The sequence below is a fragment of the Archocentrus centrarchus genome, chromosome 14 (assembly GCF_007364275.1).
Source record: "Archocentrus centrarchus isolate MPI-CPG fArcCen1 chromosome 14, fArcCen1, whole genome shotgun sequence".
NCBI lineage: Eukaryota > Metazoa > Chordata > Actinopteri > Cichliformes > Cichlidae > Archocentrus > Archocentrus centrarchus.
Window position 1 is genome coordinate 22,822,444 of NC_044359.1, and position 26,952 is coordinate 22,849,395.

Sequence of the window (26,952 nt, forward strand, 5' to 3'; positions counted from 1 at the left end):
ATTAAAATAAACTTTCAAATGTGAATTAAGAGTAAGATAAATATCATAATAAGAACAGATTTTTTAAAATTCTAGAACATTAAAAGTAACTAAATTAAATAAATAAAGCCTGGATTTATTCCATATCTTTGTGCTTAGAGCATTTTCATTTTCTGCTGTTAATGCTGCCTCATGCATACAGGCAGACACACAGAAGATAAGCATGTTCATGTATGGAAAAATAACACATGGAGAAAAGACTGGGAAAACTGAAATAAAAAAAAAAATGCATGCAGCCATAATAGAAGACGTGATGAGCAAAAATGATAGAGGAGAAATGAGTTTATGACAATCAGTTACATACAGAAAGCACAGCTTTGTTTCAGGAAGATCAGTGTCTGGATTAGCAGAAGTGACAGATAAAGAAATGGAAAATTTCATTGCACACTGCTATCTGGAAAATAGATTTTGTGAATACTGAGCTAGCTGAATATAAGCTTTATTCAGTCCCTCTCTGCCTGAATCCTTTTGCACTGACAAGCCAGGTTTTACCCCTGACTACAATGAGGCCTTTTCTTTCTCTGTCTCCACAGAAAAAAAAAAAAGACATGCTCTACAGCTTGTAAAATAAGTTATGTACACAAAATTCAACGTGGATCTCAGTGGGCCTCTTGCAAGACATTTTGTTTGTCATCTTTTTTCTTTTTATTCTGAAAGTGTTTCAAGTCAGATCCAGTGACTTACCTGAAATAAATGCCACATGCTCATGAGGAGGTGTGCCAAGATTTTATAATGTGCAATGACATTTCATGTCAAATAAATTATCTTTCCACCTGTGGAGAGTAGTAAACTTTTGTGGTGTGGTCAATGTGAGTCTGGGCCACCCCTGAATTTTGTTTAGAAATTGTCAAATGCCACACATTTTCTTAAAGCAGGCGCATGTGCCACAGAAATGTAATTGTGTGAAGAAAAACATTGCGGGAAGGCATATCCACAGAGGTAATACCCGGCCTCAAGTGCATCCTGGAGGATGAAGGAATTCATTGACTGGCCCTCACGCTCGCCTGACCTAAATCCAATCGAACAACCTCTGGGACATTATGTTTCGGTCCATCCAATGCCATCAGGTTGCACCTCAGACTGTCCAGGAGCTCAGTGATGGTCTGGTTCATCTGTTGTTCCATTTGGAGCATCCCGAGAAGTTGTCGAGCATGCATGCAAACATGTGGGGGCCATACAAACTACTGCGTACCATTTTGAGTTGCTGCAATGAAATTTGGGTAAACTGGACTAGCCTGCTGCATCATTTTTTCACTTTGATTTCTTTTAACTCAGCCTTTGGTAGGTTGATGATTTTCATTTCCATCAAACGATGTGGCATCCTTTCATTCCTAACGCATTACCCAGTCCATATCAGTATAGATATCTGATGGATTTTCAAAGTGTTCCTTTAATTGTTTATTTGATCAGTGTAGATGAAATAAATTCAACACAGGTAAAACTGATGAAAGTGGGAAGGAAGGAAAACTGATGAAGACAGGAAGTGAAGCAGTCAACTCTGGTGCAAGAATGTCAATCTGCACAGACACTGGATCAGGAGAGGTGCTGATTGATCTTGGGAGATGCTTGTCCCTGGCATTGATAAACCTTGGGAGAGGCACAGGAGAGCCATCAAATGATTGTGAAATGAGTCAGGGAGCAAGAGAGGTGTGGCACTGCAGGGGTTTTAAATGACTGTGGGAGAGGTTTGGGCGTGTGCAGCATGCTGGATGCTAGCAAACTCAGTGGCTGGAGCAAGCAGCAGGTTAACAGGCCAGAGGTTAGATGCTGTAGCTAGGCCACAGACTAACTTGAGCATGAAAGCTACAGAAATATTCATAAATCCATTAAAACAAACCAGGGGTTTTATATATGATTTACTTTTAAAGTCCTTTCTTTAAGAGCCCTCAGATTGTGTTAAATGCTCATGGATCTTTTCTTGAGGCAAATGCTTTTGTCCCCTGGGTCCATTTTAGTCAGACTGCATCTTCTTAATAGTTCCCAAATTTGAGACACAGGAAGCAGAATGAAAATTCAAAATTCAGCTGTTTAACAACAGTAAAGACAGTCAGCAAAAGACAGTAATTGGACACAGGTGACATATATCCCTATTACAGAAGTAACTGTATGGTATCTCCCTCTCACCTTTACACATATAAAAACAGCTTGTAGGAGTTGGTAGCACTATAAAGAGCAGTTTAGCTATATTGAAAAAATACCCTTAGTTTTCATTGAAACAAGCCATTTATTCCAAACACAAAAACAGCATTTCATTAATAAATTGTCACTTGTAGCTTGTGGTTCTGACTCCTCAACATTATCCTTTATCGATGAAAGAGCCCCAGCTTTCTAGCATTAGCATAGCTGGCAAACAAAAAACTTTATCCACTTTTGTGCTTTCTGCATTAAGAAAGAAAAGTAAATTGAAATTTCTTACAGAAACAATTATTTATTTCTTGAAAACTTTCATACTAGAGAAAAATCTGAGCTTTTTTGGCTCACAGGGATTTCCTATCCAAGCAGTGACCTCAATACCCTAACCTTTTGCCTCGTTTAATAAGAGAAGCCATCATTTTAAAAAAGAATAATACCTCCACTTAAAAAAATACGGGGTTATAAGTATGTGCCTGAACATGATCGCATTACTGATGTTGCCCTATAAATCCTTATCAGTGCTTTTGAAGGTGTCCAACCCTGTGGAATTCATTAATTTCACAGTTTAATTCAGTGATTTAAAAACAAACACAGGTTGGGATATGAGGATTAAGGTTTCACACTTCAATGTGATTATCAGTGTCAGGCATAAATGATGAAAGTCAACATACTGTACTTTTACATAAACAGTGTACCCTCACCCATTTGTTGACTTTTTGCACCAAATTTGGCATTTTAGGGAGCTTGTCATTATTACATTTTTATTTTTTATTTTTATTTGAATCTCACTCCCACATATTTCTGAACCGTAAATGTTATGCACATTTTTAAGACCCTTATCAGATGAAGATGTTTAACAGTTTTCAGATTTATCAGATCTTGGAAAACTCGAAAGCCCTTGAAACGGCGTGATAATCTAATGCAGTCTTATGGTATATAAAAATCCAAAGGTTGTTGTGAGAGTGTGTTTAATTTAATTTTTTCATCCGCTGCACACTTTTTGCAAAAAGCCTTCAAGAGTTTCTTTGAGTCGCTGAGTGCATTCTCACCACATTCAGAGAAAACTCCTCTGTTAAACTGCAATCAGCACACAGGTGATAATGATTATACTGATTACCTATAATTGGCAGCTTGTACCGGCAGCATTTTGTTGTATCTTCACTCGACTCTAACACTGGATCAAATTCACCTTCTCTTATTCACGGCAACATTTCAGTGACATGTTACAGCATACAGCTCCGACTCCTCCTCCTACCAGTTGGTTAGCATTAGCCTAGCTGAAACTCTAGTTTCATCAGCTCTGTTAGCAGAAGAGTCCTCAGTGGAGTGACAAGAACAGAGAAAGACGTGCTGGGCCAAAAACCTCTATCCTTTGTCTTCTTTTAAAAAAGGCAGCCAAATTTACCTTTTCTACAGAACCCAAAATTAGTTTTTGGCCATCCAAACCTTGCAGAGCATTCTGCTTCAGAGTGCTGGACAAATATTCTAAGTCACACAGAGCAGGTGGATGGGACTGCTGCACAGCAAGAGCTGAGAGGACCGTCAACTCTTGTTAATGTCGTGCAAACCCATGTGTAGAAAACATCCACTGGAAACCAGCTGTTTGAGCTTAAATGTGCTGATTCCAGCTTTTAAACTCTCACCATGAGGATCCAATATTGTGGCACTATATATGCAGAAAATGAAGAAAAAACACAATATGCTGTCTGTACACTCACTGCCCCCTTCATTAAGCACACCTTGCTGAAAAGGGGGCTGAATTCCCTTTTGCCTACAGAAGTGTCTTAATTCTGCGTGGCACAGATTCAACAAGCTTCTGGAAACATTCCTTGGAGATTTTGGTCCATATTGACATGATAGCATCACACAGCTGCTGCAGATTTGTCGGCTGATTTGTCAGCCATGATGTGAATCTCCTGTTCCACCACATCACAAAGGTGCTCTACTGGATGGAAATCTGGTCACTGTGGAGGCCATGTGAGTACAGTGAACTTGTTGTCATGCTCCAGAAACCAGTTTGAGAAGATCTGAGCTTTGTGACATGGTCCAGGAAGGATCCATGCTATTTATACCAACAAGAGAGAGCGAGAGCACAGGGAAAACGACATGCAGGAGGTGGAGTCGATTAAGCGTGTGGTTTAGCCAGGTAAGCTATACCAGCACCCTGGTTATGGCAAAGTCTGACCCTATCATCTGAACAGTACAGCAGAAATTGAGACTCATCAGACCAGGCAACCTTTTTCCAAACTTCTATTTTCCAATTTTGTTGAACCTCAGTGTCCTGTTCTTAGCTTACAGGAGTGCTCCCAGGTGTGGTCTTCTGCTGTTGTGTACAGAGATGCTCTTCTGCATAACTTGGTTGTAACACGTTTATTTGAGTTACTGTTGCCTTCCTGTCACCCCAAAGCAGTCCTGGCAGTCTTCTCTGACCTCTGCCATTAACAAGGCATTTTCACTGCTGCTCACCTGATATTTTCTCGCTGGAGGCTTTTAGTATTCCTAAAAAAAGAAACAAACTTTCCAGTAATGCAAAAGTGCACCTTATGTCTTCTTAGCTGACAAGCTGGCCACAAATCACCCGGTTTTGTTAGGAGTTGAAGTGTTTTTGAACCCCATAGCCTCACAGTGGACCACAGCATGCAATACCTGGGGCTATGCTTGCTGTTGATGATAAGTATACTGTATATCTCCTAACTGTGGGCTTTCTATGGTATTAAACCACAGTGTCTCGTTTTTTATTTCAGCACATGCTAAATGCAGGAGACGCATTTGTATGATTATTAATATTATTATGAGTTGCGAAGTCTAGTGCTTCATGCAGGGAAAGGCTTGTTTAAGGTCTTTGCCCAACACAATGAAGCACAATATCTTATTTTAAATCTTGAGCCAAAATTAATCAGGGAGAGATAATGATTAACAAGTGAGAGACTGATTACATTCTTGCCTAGTCATAACCCATCATTAATCATGATAATTTCCGTCACCCTGACACCTCGAGTGCGCGTGCCCTATTTTCTTTGATGCCATCAGGTTGTCATCAAAATTATATTAACTGGACCCCGGCTTCCTGCCTGATATAGAAACGTAGGCAGTTTGTTTTATATCTCAGCCTTGTGATATCATTTGATACCCACAGCAAGCTTGTTCTCCTTTTAGGGAATGTCACTAAATGTTCACAGGACATTTAAAAATAGAAAAACATGTTGTCTGAACAGTAAAAGGGTCTGTGGTTCTCCTTTACACTTACAGACACAGGTGCTCAAGTGTGTTTAATCAATAAAAAATTGCATAAATTAAAGGTTAGCAAGTGGAACTTGGAGCTGGACATAAAAGATATTTTCTACAATGAAGCAGGAAATATGATCTATAATTATATGATTGAAGCTACATATCTTCTTATAGTTTTCTATCTATTAACCTCAAATGCCAGCTTGCTGGTTTATTACACACACGCGCACACACACAGTTATGTTACCCCATTCTTCCTTTGGAGGATCAGAGGTTTTTGTCGCTGTAGGTGTCAGCGATGAGTCACACTGGCAAATTACTGCATTTCAAATGGCTTTCAAATTACTTCCCTTCCAGTCGGGTGGTGCGCTGATAACTGATAACAGTTTTCACTTCAACAAGGAGTTTTGGAGGACTCATCCTTCCTTCTGTTTGTTTGCCTCAAGGTATAGCAGTGGTACAGCTTGTGCCTGTTTGCGTTTGGTGTAGACCAGCGATACAGGCCGGCAAGCTGTGAGCTGATAGAAAATGACTGTTTCTGCTGATCAGTTAGGGATTCGCAAATGAGTTTTTTTTTTTTTTCACTTTAGATTCTGAAATATATTGACCTCGCATCTGAAACAAACTGTTGTACTATCATGAAGGAGATAAATAAGAAAATATTAAAGCTGCAGCGTGTAGAAATCTAAGGCTTCAGTCCGGCCTAGAATACGGATGATTATCCCCTGGCAACCTCCGGTTGCTAATGGAAAAAATGTGTTTTTTCCAACCAGTTGGTGAGTGATTGCTGACAGTTGTTAGGTGAAAAAGGGTGCGGCACTGAAAACCACCTTGTGATTGTTTTGGTTGCTAGCATGTTGCCGCAGTTGCCTGTAGTTTGCATGGGCGACTTGTCTGTAAACACTCTCTATTTACTTTCCCAGCTGTAAAGAAACATTAGGTCACTTTAAAATGGGCAATCTAAATAAAACACAAGCAAAGTAAGATACACAAACACCAGTCTGCTAACTAAGTCATCTCTAAAACTGTCTTGTATGTATGTACAGGATTACCACAGAATATGTCAGCATTTTTAAGTGAAGTTCCAGAAAAACCTAGCGATTCTGATTACGTCGCTGTGACATTCCTGTCGACTGTACTATTGGGTCAGCCTTTCATCATTACTAGCTGCTAAACATCTAATGCTTTATTTTAATACTTATAGAAGTAATAATGTAAAAACAAACAAAAAAACTCTTAAAATTTTACTTATCTTCAGCATTTTAAAAATTTGGGTATGTTTTGCTGAAGTAGTGAAGATGTTTCCTGAATATTAAGACTCAAATCTCACTTTTTTTTTTAAGGACAAAGCTCTAAGTGGATACAGTCTTTGGTAACTGCAGTGCAACATGTTATATATTTTTTTCTCATGAATGTAAATTAGGAACTTACTTCATTACAGCTACAATGAAAAATAAAAGCTGTATTTTTAACAGCATCATGCTTGTATAGTTAAACACACGTTTTCATTGTTTAACTCTTGTGGATCAATGTGTAAAGATGAAAGTGGCCACATTTTATAGTGAAGGTCTGCAAAACAGAGACTTGCCTGCCATTAGGACTTCAGTCCGTGGCTTTCCATCTGTGCTCTCTGGTGCAGTGATTACAAATGATGTGGATGCAAGCTATTGCTCTAATAAAGTCTCAGGTTCTACTGTATTACATTAGAGGCATTTGGCTGCAGGCCCAGCATCTTGTCATGAGGCTTTGCATTGCCCTGTGTCTGTATGTGTTTTTGTCAGGGTTGGGTTCAATTCACTTTCAATAGTGTGTTTGCTGATGCATGTGCCAGATGTCTACAGGGGAGAGGGGAAGAGATTGATGGTGAGCACTGATGTCGCGCGCTCTGATATGAGTCGCCTCATCAACCTCAAATTCATTGCCTGCTTCTGGCCTCCAACACCATCCGTCACTGACGCCACCAGTTTCTCAAAGGTTGCAATGCACATTTTACAGCTAATATTCAAAGGGGTAAATGATTTCTGTGTAGCAGACAGTGAGAGAGTAGGACAACAATCACCACAATGCGCACACATTATTCACACAGAATCCACTTCCCGAGGGGTCCATGGACTTCCACCATAACTCTTTTCAAAGGTCTAATAGGTATTTGGCATTCAGTGGCTGCTCAGACCATCATTAATATTGGTTTATAGATTCCAATATTACCCTTAACACATATTCATCAGGGTAGATGCGTTAACCTGTCATGGATTACTTATGAAAGGATGGTGTTCATTCACAGGGCTGCACAGTGTGAACAGAAAGACATTATTCTTTGCAGGGCTGGCAGAACCGATTAAGGCACGTGGGAGGATGGAAGCAATGCAAAAATTGGGAATATTTGAGTTTTTATGCTTTTCTTAAAAGCCACAAACATGATTATATTTATTCTGCTTATTGCTCCATTTCAAAACACTAGTTGTGTATATGCATCTTCCAGAGATAACCTGCACTTTTGTGACCATTCATAAAGGAGAGGACCCATACACAGGATACCAGAGGCAAATAAAAGCTCAAAATCCAAATCTTTAATACTAGGCTCAGGGCCGTAGACATTAAGGCAGTCAGTGAGGCAAGTAAAAGAGGCAAGGGATGGCGAGATCCACAAAAAAAAAAAAAAAATCTAAAAACACATGATGCATGAAACATTCAGAGTTAAAGGTCAGGAAAATAGTACCCAAAGAAACAAAAAGAAGATATATGAAAAAATAAAAATAAATGGGCAAAGTAGAAATGAAGAAAATGCAAGGATTACAAACTTTGGTTTGAGGAGTAGCAACTGGTGCAACAGGAGAAAGATAAATTGGAGGGTGTGAAGGGCTGAACACAGGTGAGAGAACACATGAAGAGTGATTACAAATTAATGTAATGACACATTTTTTTCCCAGCATTCATTCATAGATGAGAAGCAGCATGAAACAAACTGAACAAACATGATGCATATTAGCTGTTGCGCCCTCTTTGGAGAGGTAACTAAATGGTACACGGTATACAATGACATATGACTTACACTTCCTGTATTACATGGTTACTATGTTGCATATGCCATATTTCGATAATAATGCAAGGGAAAAGTTGTATCCTGTATCATGATGACATTAAATCTCCAATATGGCAAAAACCAGACTTGACATCGGTGTCATTTAACGCTCGTTAAAGTCGGATTTGGTAGTAATAAAACCATTAATTTGGAGGCTTTTGAGGGCCACTAATTGGACTCGGGGTTTTAAAAAAATCTGCTGTCAGCTTCTTCTACCGCATTACTTTTCATATGTAAACACAGCTGCTTAACTATAAAAGCCAGCAGTAACAATGCAACATAACAGCAGTGTGTCACCCAGCCCCAGTAGAGCAGATGTTGTTGTGCGACACTGTGTTGAACCTTCTGACGTGGACGATATTTGACTCACAGAGAACAACGTGGGAACGACGGAGTGATTCACCTCGGCTGCTGGAAGTGGCTGTTTTCTACGAAACTGGGCCATAAACTGACAGCACCTACTTTCTGTATCCTAAACACTGACGAAAACTTTTGATGGATGGATGTAAAAGATTAACCTAATAATCAGCATTATTGTAAGCAGTATAATAATGAGTCTCCTCTGACTAAGACACACGACATGCATATCAGATATGTGTGTAGGTTAGCATAGCTTGCAGCAAATTCTAAATTTTAAAAGCACGTTTAAAAAACAACAAAAAACCCCCTCAGCCTTGATGAAACAGCAGATTATAGTGTGGGCGCCAGGGTCCTGCGCACATCATCAAGTCCCAGCTATGCATTGTGTTGTAGGAACCTTATGGTGCAATTACTTGTCCTTCCCTCCGCTGACAAAATGGCGTGGGCAGGAGAGCTTCTGTTAATCAGGAGCTCTATTTTATCACTTCCAGGTAGAGACCCTTTACTGTGCGAGGTGGCTGCATTAGCACACTTGCTGAAAGATCCCCAGCCTGCCATTACTATAATTGTGGGCATAATGTCAGCAAAACCCAGGGAATTCACCAATTCGTAGCTCCCACTGTTTGAAGCGTGATGATTTTTCAGCTCTGCCTCACGACCCTGCAGCTCTCCTCAGTCCAATACCAACAGTGAAAAGAAAAAGTTAATTAAATGGAACAAAAGGCCAGCCACGTGTTGTCATTGCCTCTTGTCTTAGCGGTTTGTACTGGGAACCATCACTGACAGCTTGCCCCAACCTCCTCCAAAGGTTCATTTGTCTGTAATGTACATTACAGTAAGAGAGGGGAGAGTGTGGTTGTTTCTGTGCGCGTGTGTGTGTGCGTGTGTGTGCGTGTGTGTGTGTGAGAGAGAGAGAAAGAGACCACATAAATGGAACTATTACTGTGAGGTGTATGTGTGTGTTTTCCAGTGTGTGTAGTCCATTAAATGCAAGCACGGTGTACCAGTGTTAAACTATGTGAGTGGCCAAGCAGGCGGTAGAGTGTGAGTCAGTGCGGGGGTGCGGACATGGAGTGAGGGTAAGGGGCCAACTAATGCTGAGTGGCAGTTGATAATGCCAGACCGTTATATCAGCATCTGCCCTCCGGCTCCATGCTTACCTCTCTGAGCCTGCTGCTGCCGTCAAGCATTTCAACAAAGACACACACACACACACACACACACACACACACACACACACACACACACACACACACACACACACACACACACACACACACACTAACGCGGCTGCCTTGCGAATGCTTCACATTCTGCAGCAAACAGTCGCTTGCGCAGAATCTAATCAAACAGAGGTTATGTGGTGCCTCAAGCCATCGTAACAAATTACATTTTCATTTGATGTGTGCATATCTCATCTGCAAACACAAAACACATATTTCCACACAAAGACAAGTTAGACCTCCCTTAAAAAGAGAAACAAAGCCCCATTTTATTTTCCAGGTGGGTTACGCAGGCTATGCGGTTGATGAAAGGCTTTGTGAATTACCAGAATTACCAGGACAGTTGCACTGATTTACTCATGAAATGGGATCTGATTTTCATCTAAGACACAGCCAAAACACAATCTGGTTAAACTAATAACACACAAACACTTGTACTTTTCATGTATTTAATGAATACACTGAGCAATAACTCACAGTGCTGGAAAAGATAAGCGATCCTCTGTGCTAATGACTTCTGTCTGGAGTCAGATGTTTCAGTTTGGAAAATGGGATTGGAACTGTGTGTTTTTCTTCTAAATGAAGACACACAAATTGCAATTACTGACAAAGTCTGCGCTTAAAAAAAAAGATCGGTTGGTGTGAGCATGCCTCAATTTCAGTAACTTTTACAGGACCTTAGAAAAATCATTACAAGTTGCAGCAGTATTTTTAAATTCCTGGGTGTTCATCAATCCACAGTAAAAATCTCACTCGGTGTGGGCAACATGCAGCATGCAATCCTGAAACAGGTAAACGAATGCAGGGATTAGCATCCAGACACCTGCACATCATAATGACTTGCCAATCTCTTTGTTTAATGTGTCCACTATAAGACACAAAGCAAAAAATACTCACTCTCAAAAACATAAGCAGAGCCGGCCCAAGGCATAAGCAGAATAAGCAGCTGTGTGGGACCCTCAAGAGCACTTAAACTATCACACAAGACAGGTGGATAATTGTGTTTTTTTTTTTTTTGTCCATGTGATATATCACTAATAATCATACAAGAGAAAGTAAAATATTTTGATAAATATGTTAGACTGACAACTTAATGCAGCTGGTTTAATGCGTTTCCACTGTCAGAGCCGGGGTCACGTTCATGCACACTCTAAGTGTTTGCAAGTAGATCGCAACAAGTATGTCTCAAAAAAAGATTTATCCCTCTGAGGCTGGAAGGAAAACAAATAGAAAGGGAAAAAGCAGCAGGATAAAGCATAAAGGTACATTTCCACTAATTATCGTTAACATTAGTAAGAGTGACGTTAAATGAGAAGCTTCAAACACGCCTTTGGTTCAGTCAAGCTGTTTTGAGCTTAGGTGATGGTGTATGGAGCCCACAGGCATCATGGTTGGGAACTTAATGTTATCTCTCTAGTCAGTTTCTATTTTGTTTGTTTAATATTGTGTTTTGGGTTTTTTTTTTGCATTTTTTATGGAACAAATTTATATTTAGGCCTGTGTTAAATTCCTTATAACTGTTCTGCCCTTTTACACTTTAGTTAGCTTATTTTAAAAATGCACTGTCTGCTGGTTTATTTAATTTCTTTCCATCACACTAGTAAGCCACAATAATGGTTGCATTAGATATATAATGCACAAATGATCAGTGCTGAGGTGGTGGTTTCGCTGGGGGCGGGGGCCCATAAAAACTTTGGGCCAACTCCGAACACAAAGAAAAACTTGCTGCAAATCTCAAGTTTGCAAAAGGTCAACTAAATATCCACAATATTATTTAGACAGATGAGATTAAAAAAAAAAACGTGTCTAAAAAATGCACAACACTGTAAGAGCCAGCACCAAAACCTCATCCCAACTGTGAAGATGGTGGTAGCGTCATGGTTTGGGCCTATTTTACTACCTCAGGAGAGAACACTTTGCAGTCATTGAGGACAGAATAAATTCCACGTGTGAGCAAATTGGATTGTTTGGTATGAAAGATGTTTAATTAAAAGAGCCCAGAAATAGTGATGAACAGTGGATTTTAGGGAGGAGTGACTCAAAATTCCTCCTCATAAGTCCCCCTGAGGAGATACAGGAAATGTCAGATGGATGGTTGCTGCTAAAAGAGGCTTGACAAGTCACTAAGTTCAAGCGTTGACTTTTTTCTCAGTATTTTCATTTAATTTTTTTCAAAAAAGAAATGAAAAGTGCTCATTAATTATTGCCAAGATGAAGAGCGGGGCACATTTCTGAGTAAGTGCAGAAAATCCTGCTAATTACAGGAATGAATACAGGAATAAATAATATTAGTATTTCTCCAGCCATAAAAATGACAAAGACATTTTGAATCATGATGCTCAATAACTGCTCGATAAAGCTGGCCACACGTGACATCTGCTGCTAATATCCAATTAACCTTAGAACATCACTGATAATAACGAACCCCTGTCTGTGATTAACAGAACACACAGTGAAAGAATGAATCAGATTGGTGCTCACGCATACAAAGAAAAACCATCCATAAACACATGCACACCCAGCACATGCACCTGCAAATAAAGGCCTTAATGCAGTGAGAACCCAACCCGTATGAGGACTGACAGCTGAATTTAGTGGCGCACAAGGCCAGAGCAGGGGCTTGTCAGTGACAAATGAAGTGTATGGAAATGAGGTTGGCTTAACATTGTGAATCAACTTGTTTCTACGTTATCCGGCACATAAATGCCAGTTACAGCAGTGCAGTGTCTTCCTTTACCTTCAAAACAACAACAGCAAAAAACGAACGCCAGAAATAACTTTATATTTATTTGCCCTTGAGTCATAATGTGCAAAAATGCCCCATTACGGCAGTCCTTGGGAATGACTGGCTGACAGTGGAAGTGGAATGTCATGGCCGGGGAGGAAACAGGCGAGGAATGGCTGACACGAAGGACTCCAGAAGCAAACATAACTAAAAAGGGGATTTATTTCAACGGGGGAAACACAAATACAAAAACCTTGGAAGGGAGGCACAGGGAGACGAAGGGCAGGCACAGGGAACACAGGAACATGCGGGCACAAAACATCAACGACGCGACAGAGAACAAAACAAAACTGAGGGCTTAAGTACACACTGGGTAATCAGGGCAAGAGGAAACAGCAGGGAACAACAGGTGAGGCAAATGAAACTAATTACACAGGGGAAGCAAAGCTGAACACAAAGCACAGGAAAACCAGACTGTCAAAATAAACAGGAAGTGACAAACCAAGGAACATACTGACTAAACACGGGGAACAGGCACAGACTCAGGACAGAGACGCAGACATATCACAACACTAGGAAATAAACTAACACAAAACGCTGGGCCAACGGCCCAGGACATGACAGTACCCCCCCCTCAAAGGCCGGCTCCCGACGGCCAAAACCAGAAAACAAAACCAGACAAGGGCGGGAGGCGGGGGACCAGGAGGGAGGGCCCGAAACAAAAACAAAGACAGGGAGCAAAACAGAAATCACAGGGCGTGAACAAAACAAATCAAACCCGTACCGGAAGAAAACAAAAACACAGGACCAGAACAAAAGGCGACGGCACAAGGCCGGAGACAGTCCAAAACAGGGGGTCGAAACAAGGAACAGTCCAGGAGCTATGAAAAAACAAAAAACAGCAGGGGAAAAAACAGTCCACAGTTCAGGGGAGTCAGTGGGAAATCCAAAAACAAAAAACACACAGTTCAGGAGGCCGCAGAGGCCAAGGGGCCACAAAGCAAAATCCCAACGAGGGAGGCCGACCGCGCTCCCAGCGGCGGCGGCGACGAGGACGAGAAGGAATCACTGGAGGCCGACCGCGCTCCCAGCGGCGGCGGCGACGACGAGGGGGAGTCACTGGAGGCCGACCGCGCTCCCAGCGGCGGCGGCGACGACGAGGGGGAGTCACTGGAGGCCGACCGCGCTCCCAGCGGCGGCGGCGACGACGAGGGGGAGTCACTGGAGGCCGACCGCGCTCCCAGCGGCGGCGGCGACGACGAGGAGGAGTCACTGGAGGCCGACCACGCGGCATGCGGCGGCGACGAGGAGGGGTCACTGGAGGCCGACCGCGGGGCGTGCGGCGGCGGCGACGGGGAGCAGACACTGGAGGCCGACCGCGGGGCATGCGGCGGCGGAGAAGGGCGACCCCGGGCTCTGGTGGGGAACCCTCGGGTGACGTGGAGCGCTCGGACTGAGCAGAGACCCCCACCGGCTCGGACTGAGCGGGACCCCCTGGCTCGGAGCGCTCGGACTGAGCGGAGACCCCCATCGGCTCGGACTGAGCGGAGACCCCCATCGGCTCGGACTGAGCGGGACCCTCTGGCGCGGAGCGCTCGGACTGAGCGGAGACCCCCATCGGCTCGGACTGAGCGGGACCCTCTGGCGCGGAGCGCTCGGACTGAGCGGAGACCCCCATCGGCTCGGACTGAGCGGGACCCTCTGGCGCGGAGCGCTCGGACTGAGCGGGACCCTCTGGCGCGGAGCGCTCGGACTGAGCGGGACCCCCTGGCTCGGACTGAGCGGAGACCCCCATCGGCTCGGACTGAGCGGAGACCCCCATCGGCTCGGACTGAGCGGAGACCCCCATCGGCTCGGACTGAGCGGGACCCTCTGGCGCGGAGCGCTCGGACTGAGCGGAGACCCCCATCGGCTCGGACTGAGCGGAGACCCCCATCGGCTCGGACTGAGCGGAGACCCCCAACGGCTCGGACTGAGCGGGACCCTCAGGCTCGGAGCGCTCGGACTGAGCGGGACCCCCTGGCGGCTCGGACTGAGCTGAGCCCTTGGGCTGAGACTGAGCTGGCACGACAGCTGTCTGGGGAAACTGAGAATGAGCTGGCGCTACGGCTAACTGGGGAAACGGAGAATGAGCTGGCGCTACAGCTGACTGAGGCGAGAGTGACCGTCTCCGCGGCGTTATACCGCTCTGCTCCCGCGGCGATTCTCTCTGATGCTGCCGGGAGCTTGGTCTTCCTCCGTCAGCAGCAGGCAGTGGTGACGCGGAAGTGGTGGGAGGCCAGGGACCCCTGTGACCCAGGAATCGGAAAAATGACTCCTCAGGAGTCATTCCGGGCGCTGGCTCCAGGAAAACGTCTCTCCGCTTCCTCCGGTATCTCGTCCTCCGTGGCTGCGGCGACTGCTGAGGACAGGAGGGGCCAGCGAGCGGAGTGACAGGTGAGGGAGCGGCCGGCGCCAAAAACAGTCCGCCCACGCGGCAGACCTGCGGTTTAGGCGGGGGCGGTGAGCGGCGTCGCCGGGGACCGTTCAAAAAAGCTGGTCCCCCCAGCGCCAGGCGAGTGCCATTGTAGCGGCCGGAGCTTGCAGGGTCTTTAGTATGGTCGCGTCGTTCTGTCATGGCCGGGGAGGAAACAGGCGAGGAATGGCTGACACGAAGGACTCCAGAAGCAAACATAACTAAAAAGGGGATTTATTTCAACGGGGGAAACACAAATACAAAAACCTTGGAAGGGAGGCACAGGGAGACGAAGGGCAGGCACAGGGAACACAGGAACATGCGGGCACAAAACATCAACGACGCGACAGAGAACAAAACAAAACTGAGGGCTTAAGTACACACTGGGTAATCAGGGCAAGAGGAAACAGCAGGGAACAACAGGTGAGGCAAATGAAACTAATTACACAGGGGAAGCAAAGCTGAACACAAAGCACAGGAAAACCAGACTGTCAAAATAAACAGGAAGTGACAAACCAAGGAACATACTGACTAAACACGGGGAACAGGCACAGACTCAGGACAGAGACGCAGACATATCACAACACTAGGAAATAAACTAACACAAAACGCTGGGCCAACGGCCCAGGACATGACATGGAAGCTGTTTCTATAATAAATAAAGCAGAATGGAAGCTGAAAAAAGGAGCAAACACCCCTCTACAACCCAAAGTTGTTTACCTTAGCAAACCTTTGATTCTTATCCTCACGTTTCAGGCTAGTGAGGTTTCAGCCCTTTGGGAGACTCATGTCAGCTCTACAATGCTACTCCTCAGGGAGGGCTTCTGAATATCTCTTCTTCCATTGGTATTGATAATGGAAAGCTTTCTTTTGTTTGCTAAGAGTGCAGTATGCTTAACTAATGCATGACTCATAATCATTTAATAAATTGTGCATTAATGCAGGGCATCTCATGACACCCTGTTGGCCACTTTTGAAAAGTTTATGTGATTAGTTAACCTTAAATTAATCATGAGTTAATGAATGTTAAATCTCGGTTCTTTTATACAAATGCCACCCAATTAGCCTGAATCCAGTTACAGACAAAAGGCCATGTCAGATCCATGCTCTCACCTCTAGTAGGAACAGGCCTGGGATATTTTGGTATAGGGGCCAAACTCCATCAATACAACTTCTGCAGAGATCCCATGATTCACACTGACCCAAAAACAAAGCAAGTGCGAGTCGTTCCAAACTGTGCATCTTTTCACCTACGACCGGCCAGTTACCCGGAGTAGGGTGGTCCTCTTCACACCACTTCCTTGTGATTGCCTTCTTGATTGCTGCTAATAGAGTGCGGTATCAGTCCTCATGCTGCGTATTATCATGCGTCAGATCACCTAAATATAGCAATGACTATGTCTTGAGTTACATTTTCTCATCAAAAGTTCTCCACAATGACAGCTGTGTAGATGAAAATTGTTTACATGCTGAACCAATGATAGGATGATTTTCTGTAGCGTTTAAACTTGCTCTAATATTTTGGGTTAGCCTTGAGAGCTCTGTTGTATCTACAGTGTTGTGAAAAAGTATTTGCCCCCTTCCGGATTTCTTAGTTTTTTTGCACATTTGTCACACTTACATGTTTCAGATCAGCAAACAAATTTCAATATTAGACAAAGATAATCCAAGTAAATAAAAAATACAATCTTTAAATGATGATTTCACTTACTAAGGGGGGAAAAAAAAAGCTATCCGACCCTACTTGGCCCTGTGTGAAAAAGTAACTGCCACCTAAACTTAAGCATAATGCCACCCTTGGCAGCGGGAACTGCAATCAAGCATTTGTCATAACTGGCCATGAGTCTTTCACATGACTGTGGAGAAATTTTGGCCCATTTATTCTTTGCAGAATTGTTTTAATTCAGGCACATTGGAGGGTTTTCCAGCATGAACGGCCTCATTAAGGTCATGCCAAAGCATCTTAATTTGATTTAAGTCCAGGCTTTAACTAGACCACTCCAAAACCCTCAGGTTTTTTTTAGCCATTCAGAGATGGACTTGCTGATGTGTTTCAGATCATTGTCCTGCTGTGTATCCCAACTGGCCTGAAACTTCAGAGCATGAACTGATGGCTGGTCTGGTAGAAAGCCCAATTCATGGTTCCATCAAGTACAGCAAGTTGTCCAGGTCCTCAAACAGCAAAGCAGCCTCAGACCATCACACTACCACCACCATGTTTGACTGTTGCTATGATGTTCTTTTTATGAAATGCTGTGTTAGTTTTATGATGTAACGGGACTCAAACCTTCCAAAAAGTTCAACTTTTGTCCTCAGAATATTTTCCCAAAAGTTTTGGGGATCATCAAGATGTTTTTTTGGCAAATGTGAGACAAGCCTTTGTGTTCCTTTTGGTCAGCAGTGGTTTTCTCTTGGAGCTTTCCCGTGGATGCCATTTTTGCCCAGTCTCTTTCTTATTGTTGAATCATGAACTCTGATCTTAACGGAGGCAAGTGAGGCCTGCAGTTCTTTAGATGTTGTTCTGGGTTCTTTTGTGATCTCCTGCTCTTTGAGTAATTTTGGAAGGCCAGAAACTCCTGGCAAGGTTCACCACTGTTCCACGATTTCTCCATTTGTGGATAATGGCTCTCACCATGGTTTACGGGAGTCCCAAAGACTTAGAAATGGCTTTGTAACCCCTTCTAGACTGATAGATGTCAGTGACTTTGTTTCTCATCTGTTTGATTGTGGCAGCACAGCTTGGTATATATTGCACAGTAAATGGCATGGGAAAAACATCCATGTAGGACACACTGTGTATATACTAACTATACTTATTGTCATCTTTGCCAAGCTTCTCTTGTCCTTGTGATGGTTGTACTTTGTAACTGTGTCTGATCTGAACTGAATTCCTGGGACTAAGCAGTTTCCTTCCACTTGTAGTGAGATTTTGGTTCATCTCCCTCAACCATCATCCCAACAACCAAGTTCGTCCAATCTTGTGCAATTTGTCCACTAGCACTAGCTGGATGTGCTGGAACTCCCAGTAGCACAGGCAGTTTTTAGCAAGCTCCACTTCAGCAACACAAACATATCATTTTAAAGCACCTCTCCTGCCGCCACATACTGCAGCTTCAAAATGTGACGTGAACAAAGAATGCTGGATCTTACAGCAACACGTAGGTGTCTTCGCTTCTCAGTGTCATAAAATAGCCTTCTGTTTTTATGAAAATGCATATGGGCTCCACTTTCAGAGGCTCATTGAATGCGTGGGTCTGAAATCTACTTTTTTGCTGTATGCAACTGCATTCCAGCTAATTTAACAGTGTCTACTAAATTAATGTATGAAGTTAATTGCCTGATCACATAAACACATAGCTGCTTAATCATTCCTGAATGGTGATCAGCACGAATTCATGATACATCCCAGATTCACTCATGCATTTAATCATGACATATTGCTTCAGCACGCGCTTGCCCTTATCATAAAATGTTACTGATTTATGTACAAATGGTCACTGACTTGTGTCTCTGTGGTGCGGAAGACAATGCTGATGAGAGGCCACATTAAGATTAAGAGCACACTGAGCCGCTGACAGATGGAGAGCAGCTAGAAATGACAGGGTGGCTGGAAAATTGTGCAAATCCCTGGAAATTGAGAAGAACTCAAGCAGCAAAGCGCGGCTGCTCCCGCATAGCCCATGAGCCACAGATGATCAGGGACCACCTTAGACAGAAACCTAACAAGCAAGCTGCGTGAGAAATCGGCCTCTGTCATTGATTCTTGGGAGCATGTCACTAAATGACCCTAACTGATAGCCTGTGAAAGAGGTCACTCTCTATACCCCCCCACATCACTGCCACCACCGATTCTGAAACAGGCCAGAGCAAAGGAAGGAAGGAACAAGGGAGGAAGATGCAACACACTACCCTTTAAAATGTGAGAAGGAAAATGGCTGCGTACCAGCTCTATCTCTACAATTTTCTCTTTTCATTGAGGAAAAGTACTATTTCATTCATGCCATTTCCGTTCATTCATCAGCTGGGGCCAGCCTAGACTCGCAGTGCCATCTCCACACCAACATTCTTATCAATGGAAGTGACGTCAGCACTGCCTGCAGCTGGGGGGTGGTGGTGGGGAGGATCACGTGGTCCAGTGAGGGTATATACAATAAAGTTGCGCTGACCGTGGTGCTGAAAACATTCACTCAATTGTACATTTGCACCAGTGCTGCTGCCATACAAACGACTCACAAATAAATAAAGAAACGTTAGATTCTGCTATTATTATTTTTCCTTGATGCTGGTCACAGGCTGAAGAGAGAGAGAGAGAGAGAGAGAGAGAGAGAGAAAGAGAGGGAGGAAAACTGAAATTCTCTCAGGTGCTCCACTATTCATGAAATAATCTTGGCTTTATCCGTGCGTTGCGAGTTTCACCACTTCCCCACCCCCCAGTGGGACTTCAGGTAAGTGGAACGAAATTTGTTTCTGTATCATTCACAAACCATACTAACCAGATATATCAGGAGAGTTTTTTTTTTTTTTTTTTTTTTTACTGTTATTCATTCCATTATAATTCTCTATTTATTACCACGTTTTTTTCTGTTAAAAAAAGAGAAATAGTTCGTGCCTTTTCCAGATTTTCTTTTAAATTTGTAACTTCATCGGTAGGATTATTATATTCGCGGAAAATGCGCGATTGTTGGTTGCCTGATTGTGAAGTAGACGTGTACTGCGAACGTTTCCATATGGTGTTTTTATTAAGACCAAACTATGTATAATTTCTATTTTGGACAATCGAGCAACATTTTTTTAAAATTATTTTCTAATTTTGTATTTTTTTTATTGTTGAAAGTTACTGCTTGACTGAGAAATTAGCACATTAATGAACAAAACCAGCTCTTAAGAATGTATTAATAGGTATAATAATAATTAATAAATGTAATCTAAAAACAAACGAACCCAAAACCCCAATAAAATACATAATTTTGCATTTTATTTATTTCAGTCATTCAGGATGATTAAAAGAATTATTCCCTTCCAATGGGAAGACAATAATATTTAATAATTATTTCTAGCTGCCTCTCAGAAGAGCCTGGGAAATTTCATGTAAGATTTTTTTAAAAACTGAGCTATGAAAAAAAGTGCAAATTTTTACAATTTCATTTTTTTTTCTTTTAAAAAGCACGATTTAAGCAGACGTTTTTCAGCTATTAATTTCTAGTGAATTTAGAGTCCTAACTATTTATTGTAAGTAGGTTGCCATAATAAGTCGAATTATTTCGTTTCTCTTCATTTATTAAAATGAAAAAAAAAATCAAATTGGGCTGTGCTGCCAAAAAATTTGCGCTTGTCTGCATTCCACCGCTGCCAGCGAGGAGAAACATGCTCACGCCACACAAGGACAAAGCCATGTTTCCTTACAGGCTGCGCCCTCCTTTCTTTGCGCAAAAAGCCTTTATCCTCTCAAACTTAATACCCAGTTAATTTACAGTTTGGATGGACCATTCGGGAACCGTATGGTTAAATAACTCAACCGTGGCCACCAGCTTTACGCATGACTTCTCCGAGCTTGCCGCCTTTATGCCAATGGTGACATCGCTTTGACGCATGGAATACCAAAATCACAGCTAATACAGCGACACGACCTCGGATCCGTTTTTGTTTTCTGCATTTTGTTTTCTTTTGTTTTTAAGAAATACACGTTTAAAATGGGAGGTGCGCGCATGTTGGCTGGGTTGGCTTGGAGGCAGAGGTGAGGCATTTTAAACATATACCAGAAACAGGGACAAATCAATTACCGGACGTGCGATTCGTTGCTGTTGTAACAGTTTGCTCGGGTAAATCTCGTGACCCTGACAAAATGCGCCAGGGGATGTATTATTCTTAATCAGGTGATCCGTGCGGCTTAAAGATAATGACTGGGTAATGACTGGGTTAACGCGCAACTCGAGACAAAAAAAAAAAAAAAAAAAAAGGGGCACCATGTTTAGAATCGAAGCGCAATTTCTTTGTGCAGATTATTACCCTTCTCTTTAAAGAAACGGACAGTTTATGCGGTAAATTCAACGAATCACGATCTGGCTTGTACGGTCAGATCAGAGCTTCATGTACTCAGGCTACACAGCAGTAGCAAAACTGGAGCTGGAAATGTTAGAAACTAGATGTTCAGCCAAAAACGTTTTGAATCTAAAAGAAAAGAGATTTTTTTTGCATCTGGCTCATTATGTCTGCCTGCTCTATCCTCAAACGTTTTGACAATAAATAGAAAGCTTTTAACATGTTGGCCTCTTTGTGATAGGTGTATGGTTTTTTTTTAAACTGCTAATCTTTCTGGTAAATTTTCTTTAAAACTTTGTCAGGCTGTGGGCTTAGTGAAATATTCTTTACCAGTCATCCTCTCTACATTTTGTCTTTTTCATATAACAGCTGTATGCTATTTAAATGATATTGATGCTCATATTGCCAATAAAAATAATATCTCATCCTTCTTCTGCCCTTCTTGTTCTGCTTTCTCTCCTTCTTCAGGTGCTTAACCTCCCTCCTGCCAGTTCTGCATGGTCATGACCTGTCATCACGCCCTTTCCACAGCCCACCTCATCCTATTGGTCCTGCTCATTGTCATTCCACAGCTAGCTGGCACCGCCCCTGTGTGGGGTGAGGCAGGGGAGGGTGGGGTGAAGGGGCGCACCCGGACAGACCGTAAAGAGGACAGCCTTGCCTCCTTTCACTCGCCCCAACCCCAGAGCCTCTCTAGCCCTGACAACGCATCCCTAGACTGGGGTCGGGGCCCAGGTCAAGACAACCAATTAGATAAAGTGACGGACCCTGTGCAGGTGCTCGCTGTTCTGCTGGAGGCCCTGGACCACGTTGGGGAAATCCAGGCAAACAAAAACAGAGACTGGGAAGGGGATCAGAGTCCGGAGCTGCCCTCCACTGAAGGCTTGGAGGGTGGCGAGATAAGGAGAACAGAGCAGACACTGGGAGACAGGGGGGTGGAGGAGGAGAAGGAGGGGCGAGGGGCCGATAAGGCTATTGAACAGCTAAATGTAGGCCATTTGGCAGCTGCTCAGGGGGATGACTTGAAGGAGAGGGAGGAGGGGGAGGATGAAAACACAAGGTCGGAGGATCAAGGGTGGTCTGTGAAGAATGTGGGAACAGATAGTGTAAGTGAGGAGGAAAGTAAAGAAGAAGAAGAGGGGCGTGAGGAGGGAAATGACTTAGAAAGTTTCTTAGACGAGGCCACGCCAGGTTCCACCTCAGAAGGAGATGACGCTTCTCTGCAGCGCAAAATAAGAGGCTACTTCCAAAATATTGACTTGGGTCTCCAAGATAATGAGATCCTGCCTCCTCTGAAGGGCTACAAAGCATACAACACTCAGTTAGCACGTGCAGGAAAAAAGCAGCACTGGCAGGAGAACCGGTCCCGCAACAGACCCATCAAGGGGGGCAACTTCATGGATGACTTTGAGGGTGAAGGAGAGGAACTGGAGGAGGAGGTTGAGGAAGAAGAAGAGAGCCTCTCTCACATGGAGGAAGAGGCGAGAGCACGTGCAGAGAAACAGGAGGTACTCCGGCAGCAGGAGGAGGCTGAGAGAGCCAGAGAGGAAGAACAGAGGCTGGCAGACATTGCCTCTGACATGTTGCTGCAGTACATGGGGAGGAAGCAGCAGTCCTACATGAAGCCCCGGCAGAAAAGCAGCATGGGGGCTGCCGGCAACACAGCTGAGGACAAACGCTCGGAGGAGGTCCTTCCTGATGAAGATGACCTGGACCAGGAAATGATTGACAGGCTGATTGAGATCAGCAGCAAGCTGCACCTGCCTGCCGATGATGTGATTGAGATTATTAGTGACGTGGAGGAGAAGAAGAAAAAAAGGAAAGAGCTACAACAGCAGCCAACCAACACCAACCCTATTGCCCCACGCTTTAGGCCTCTGGTACCTCCTCCTCTGGCTGCCCCACCTGTTTATCACTACACAGCCTCAAAAAACCCCAAGAAAGCCCCTTATAGGTACAACAAGTCCAACAAGAAATGGCACAAGGATAAAGTCAAATCATACAAGCAGGACTATTGGTATAAGCCTCAGAAGCAGCTTGACTATTGGTATAAGCCCCAGAAACAGTTTTTAGCCTTCCCCTCCTATCCATATTACCAAAAGCCATATAGAGCATACTACCCTGTTTATTTCCCATATCCCAAACCACAATATTATGGCAAGCCCCCCCCAACCAGAGACCAGACCATCGGCCCCCAGGAACTTGACCTCCAGGCCCCAAGACGCCGGCACAGAGGCGGTGGTAAGAACCGTGGACAGGGCTGGAGGCAGCAGCCACCACCACGCCTGCCTCTCACCCCTTATATCTCTAATTATATCCTTCCTCACCCACGGACCTACCAACCTCTACCCCCTCCCAAACCAATAACCACACCCAGGAGAGGCAGGCGACCACCCTACTACTATCCACAAGTCACACCGCCAGATGACTATGAGGAAGATGGGCTGGTGCCTCAGCTGGACAGTGAGGAGGAACTGGAAAACTTTATTGAGAGGATCTACATGAAGCGCAGAATGTATTGAGAGACTTTTTTGGACATTGTCCGATCAGAGGGACTCACGGAGGTGGGATAGTTATACAGTAGCCGGAGGAAAGCTAAAGCAGAGGTGGAAAAAAAGATTCAGAGGAGATGTGTTTTGAGCCTGATGGAAATTTAAGAAGTGAAAAGTTAGATTTTTTTTTGGGTTAATCACTGTATTTTTGTTGATTTTCTCAGTCAGGGAGAGGATGAAGGTGTCCTAGTTTAAGCTCCCTGTAACCATGTTCAGCCTCTTGCTCAGTTTACATTTTAAAACAGAACATACCATGGTGTATGTCTGCCTCCATTCAGGTCAATCTCTGATGTTCTTGCATATTTCAGAGATATATGGAGAACATGTGCACACACACACACACACACACACACACACACACACACAAACACACACACACACACAAATACACATACACTTACATAGAATCACATTTTGACACATTCACAAGCAAATGTGGCCATTGTAAGAGAACCATGTTTACAACATCACTTTGTATCTTCAGTTTTATATTCTGTATGTCACATTACAAAACTAAAGTAGTTCAATTACTTCTTATCTATACACATACAGGAAAAAAAAGAACACTGATATTGTCAAATGTTGAAGGTATATTTTTGTTGTAGTTGATGTGTGTAGTTGCCTTTCTTATTTCTGATTGGATCAACCTTAAACAGCTGCAATTTGCAAAGGTGCCAAATACACACATTTCAGTTTTTCAAACTCGAGATTCAGATTTTTGCCTTACAAGCACCATGGTTCTATAAGGGAAATATCATATCGCATAATTCTATCATCATCCCAATGTAGAAACCCTGTGGACTCCAAAAGCACAATGTTAAACACTAAACACTTCCAACCTGGTGGACTAAGGGTTTTCAAACATTTTGGGATCCGGAAGTTATTGTGTCAGCATATTTACGGCAGATCTACCATCACCACATCCAGGCAGTGCTCCGTAACTCTGCGGGAGTGCTTCATGTTTGGTTTTTTTTAAATCATTTTCTTGTTGTTCATCTCTAATTCACATTTACTTAAATTTGTTTTGCACTCCTACTTGCATCATATCTATTGTCCCTAGTTTTTCCTTTCCTTTAAAAAAAAAAAAAAAAAAAAAAAAAAAAGATATATACTTGAAATCACACTATCTGTTTTGCAGCCTTTTTAAAAACAGATTTCCACCAAGAGGCTACAAACATTTTTTTCATTTTTCAGAAGAAATTCATTGAAAAGTTTCAGGCCGGGGAGTCAGGGATTGTGCTTAAACCGTTAAATGCACGTCTTTCTACTTGCATCTTAAAAAATGAACAAAAAAAAAGAACAAAAAAAAGAGAAAAAAATAAAACAGTATGGAGAATTCAAAATTGTTGTTTTCTCTGAATAAACTGTGAACATAAAAATAAAAATAAATCTCAAAGGAAGAGGGCCACTGTGTCCACAGTGAAGCCATCTGTCTTGTAAAAGGAGAGTGTTGTTGTTGATGTCACTTTAGCATTGTAAGATGTACAGTGTGAAATAAATATGCCCGTGCAATGTGTAAATAACAGCATGATGATTACTAGTTTTGCTATATGATAAAAAATAAAAGCAATTATTTTATTAAAGTTCAGTTTTTTCATGGCTTTTTGGCGAGTGCTCTGTTGTATTTGTGCAGAAGCAAAAACAGCAGGAACACTTGGTTCTTTAGTGAAAAACAAAAACACTGAAGAGAAAGACGGTAAATCTCAGTGACAGCATGACCCACGTGTCACAGTCACATCGATCAAGTAAAGAAAAACCTATAGAACAATCAAACAATCAAAATGAAGAGTTAAAAAACAAAAACAGCCAAACAGGAATGAAAAGGGGAGAAAAAGGACTAAAGAAAAGGAAAATTTCAGAAAAAGGCAGAGAAATGGTAACTGCAGTGATTGATGAGTCACATGATTGGTGGATGAGTCATCCATCTGTACACTTTACTGCGCAGGACCACACGCACACACACACACACACACACACACACACACACACACACACACACACATACACACACACACACACACACACACACACACACACACACACACACATGCATATTCTCTTTGAGCTGTATAGTAATTTAGCTGCTGGCATTCAAGATAAAGATTGAGTCATGTTTGCTTCTGCCTCGAGGCTGCCAGTCGGCCGGTGGAAAGGTGTTTGGTAGATAGGTTTCTTGCCATATCTTGTTTCCACACCTCCCCCTCACTCTCACATCACACAGGCAATATACCCTTCTGCTATAATCCCTTGAAGTGCTTCTGGTTGCCGCTTGTTTGGCATCAAAACAAACTTTATGCATGCTGTCAGTGGTACAAACAGTGACAGTGATTAGCAGGCTGTCAATATGTTTTAATCACATGTTATCTTGCTAGCTTGCTCCTCGGTTTATTTGAACAGTGCCTTTCGTGGCTTCATCTCAGCTCGTTGAGTGATTCTTGGACACCATTTCATGAATCCAGATACTGGGTTACAGCTTGTAGCTTCTATCTGGATATTCACAGAATTACTGGAGGAATAATGTGTTTACTTGTTGCACAGCACTAACCGCTTGCCTTTAGTCAGCACTGCTGGTGAGATGAGGAACAAAAGATACAAGTTAAAGGAGAACATTGAAGCCTTGGTCCTAATGATGAGAGGATTTGGTAGGTCTGGTCAGGTGAGGTGAGGTGGGAGGATCAGCGAGTCACTGTATCAGCCTGATGCAAGGAGGTTTTGATCCAGTGTGTTAGACAGAGCTCTCCAACACCACCATCAAAACACCAAATGACAGAATATCCTATCATCTGACTATCTCAAAGACAGAGTTCAGGAGAGTCACTGAAACTGTTCAGCACCTTACTAACCGACTTCAGGATGCTGTAGGAAAAAACAAACTAACAATAGTTTGAAGAGTCTGCTGTCATTAATCTTGGCTAAACGTCAAAAAGAAATCATAATCAACTTTTTAACACCACTCCCTTCCATTTTTCTAATGACACATTTTACACGCCAAATTTTTATTTGCAGGTCCTGGCGAGCAAAGCACTATAAAGCTGTGTCAGGCCAGCTATGTCTCTCATCATTTAAGTCCATTTTAGTTGGGACTTGAAGTCTACAAATGTGAATAAACAAAATAA

General features: G+C 43.0%; 1 protein-coding gene across 1 annotated transcript; it reads left to right on the plus strand.

Annotated features, from left to right (window-relative positions):
* Positions 1-22,331: 22,331 nt before the first annotated feature.
* Positions 22,332-25,414, plus strand: LOC115792306 (neurofilament medium polypeptide). Its single transcript, XM_030746786.1, has one exon. It carries the CDS (start codon positions 22,682-22,684, stop codon positions 23,804-23,806), a length of 1,125 nt encoding a protein of 374 aa, XP_030602646.1. The 5' UTR covers positions 22,332-22,681; the 3' UTR covers positions 23,807-25,414.
* The last annotated feature ends 1,538 nt before the right edge of the window (positions 25,415-26,952 follow it).

Excerpts from the sequence above, each read along its gene's own strand:
- LOC115792306 (XM_030746786.1), top strand. The coding sequence starts at position 22,682 with ATGGATGACTTTGAGGGTGAAGGAGAGGAACTGGAGGAGGAGGTTGAG.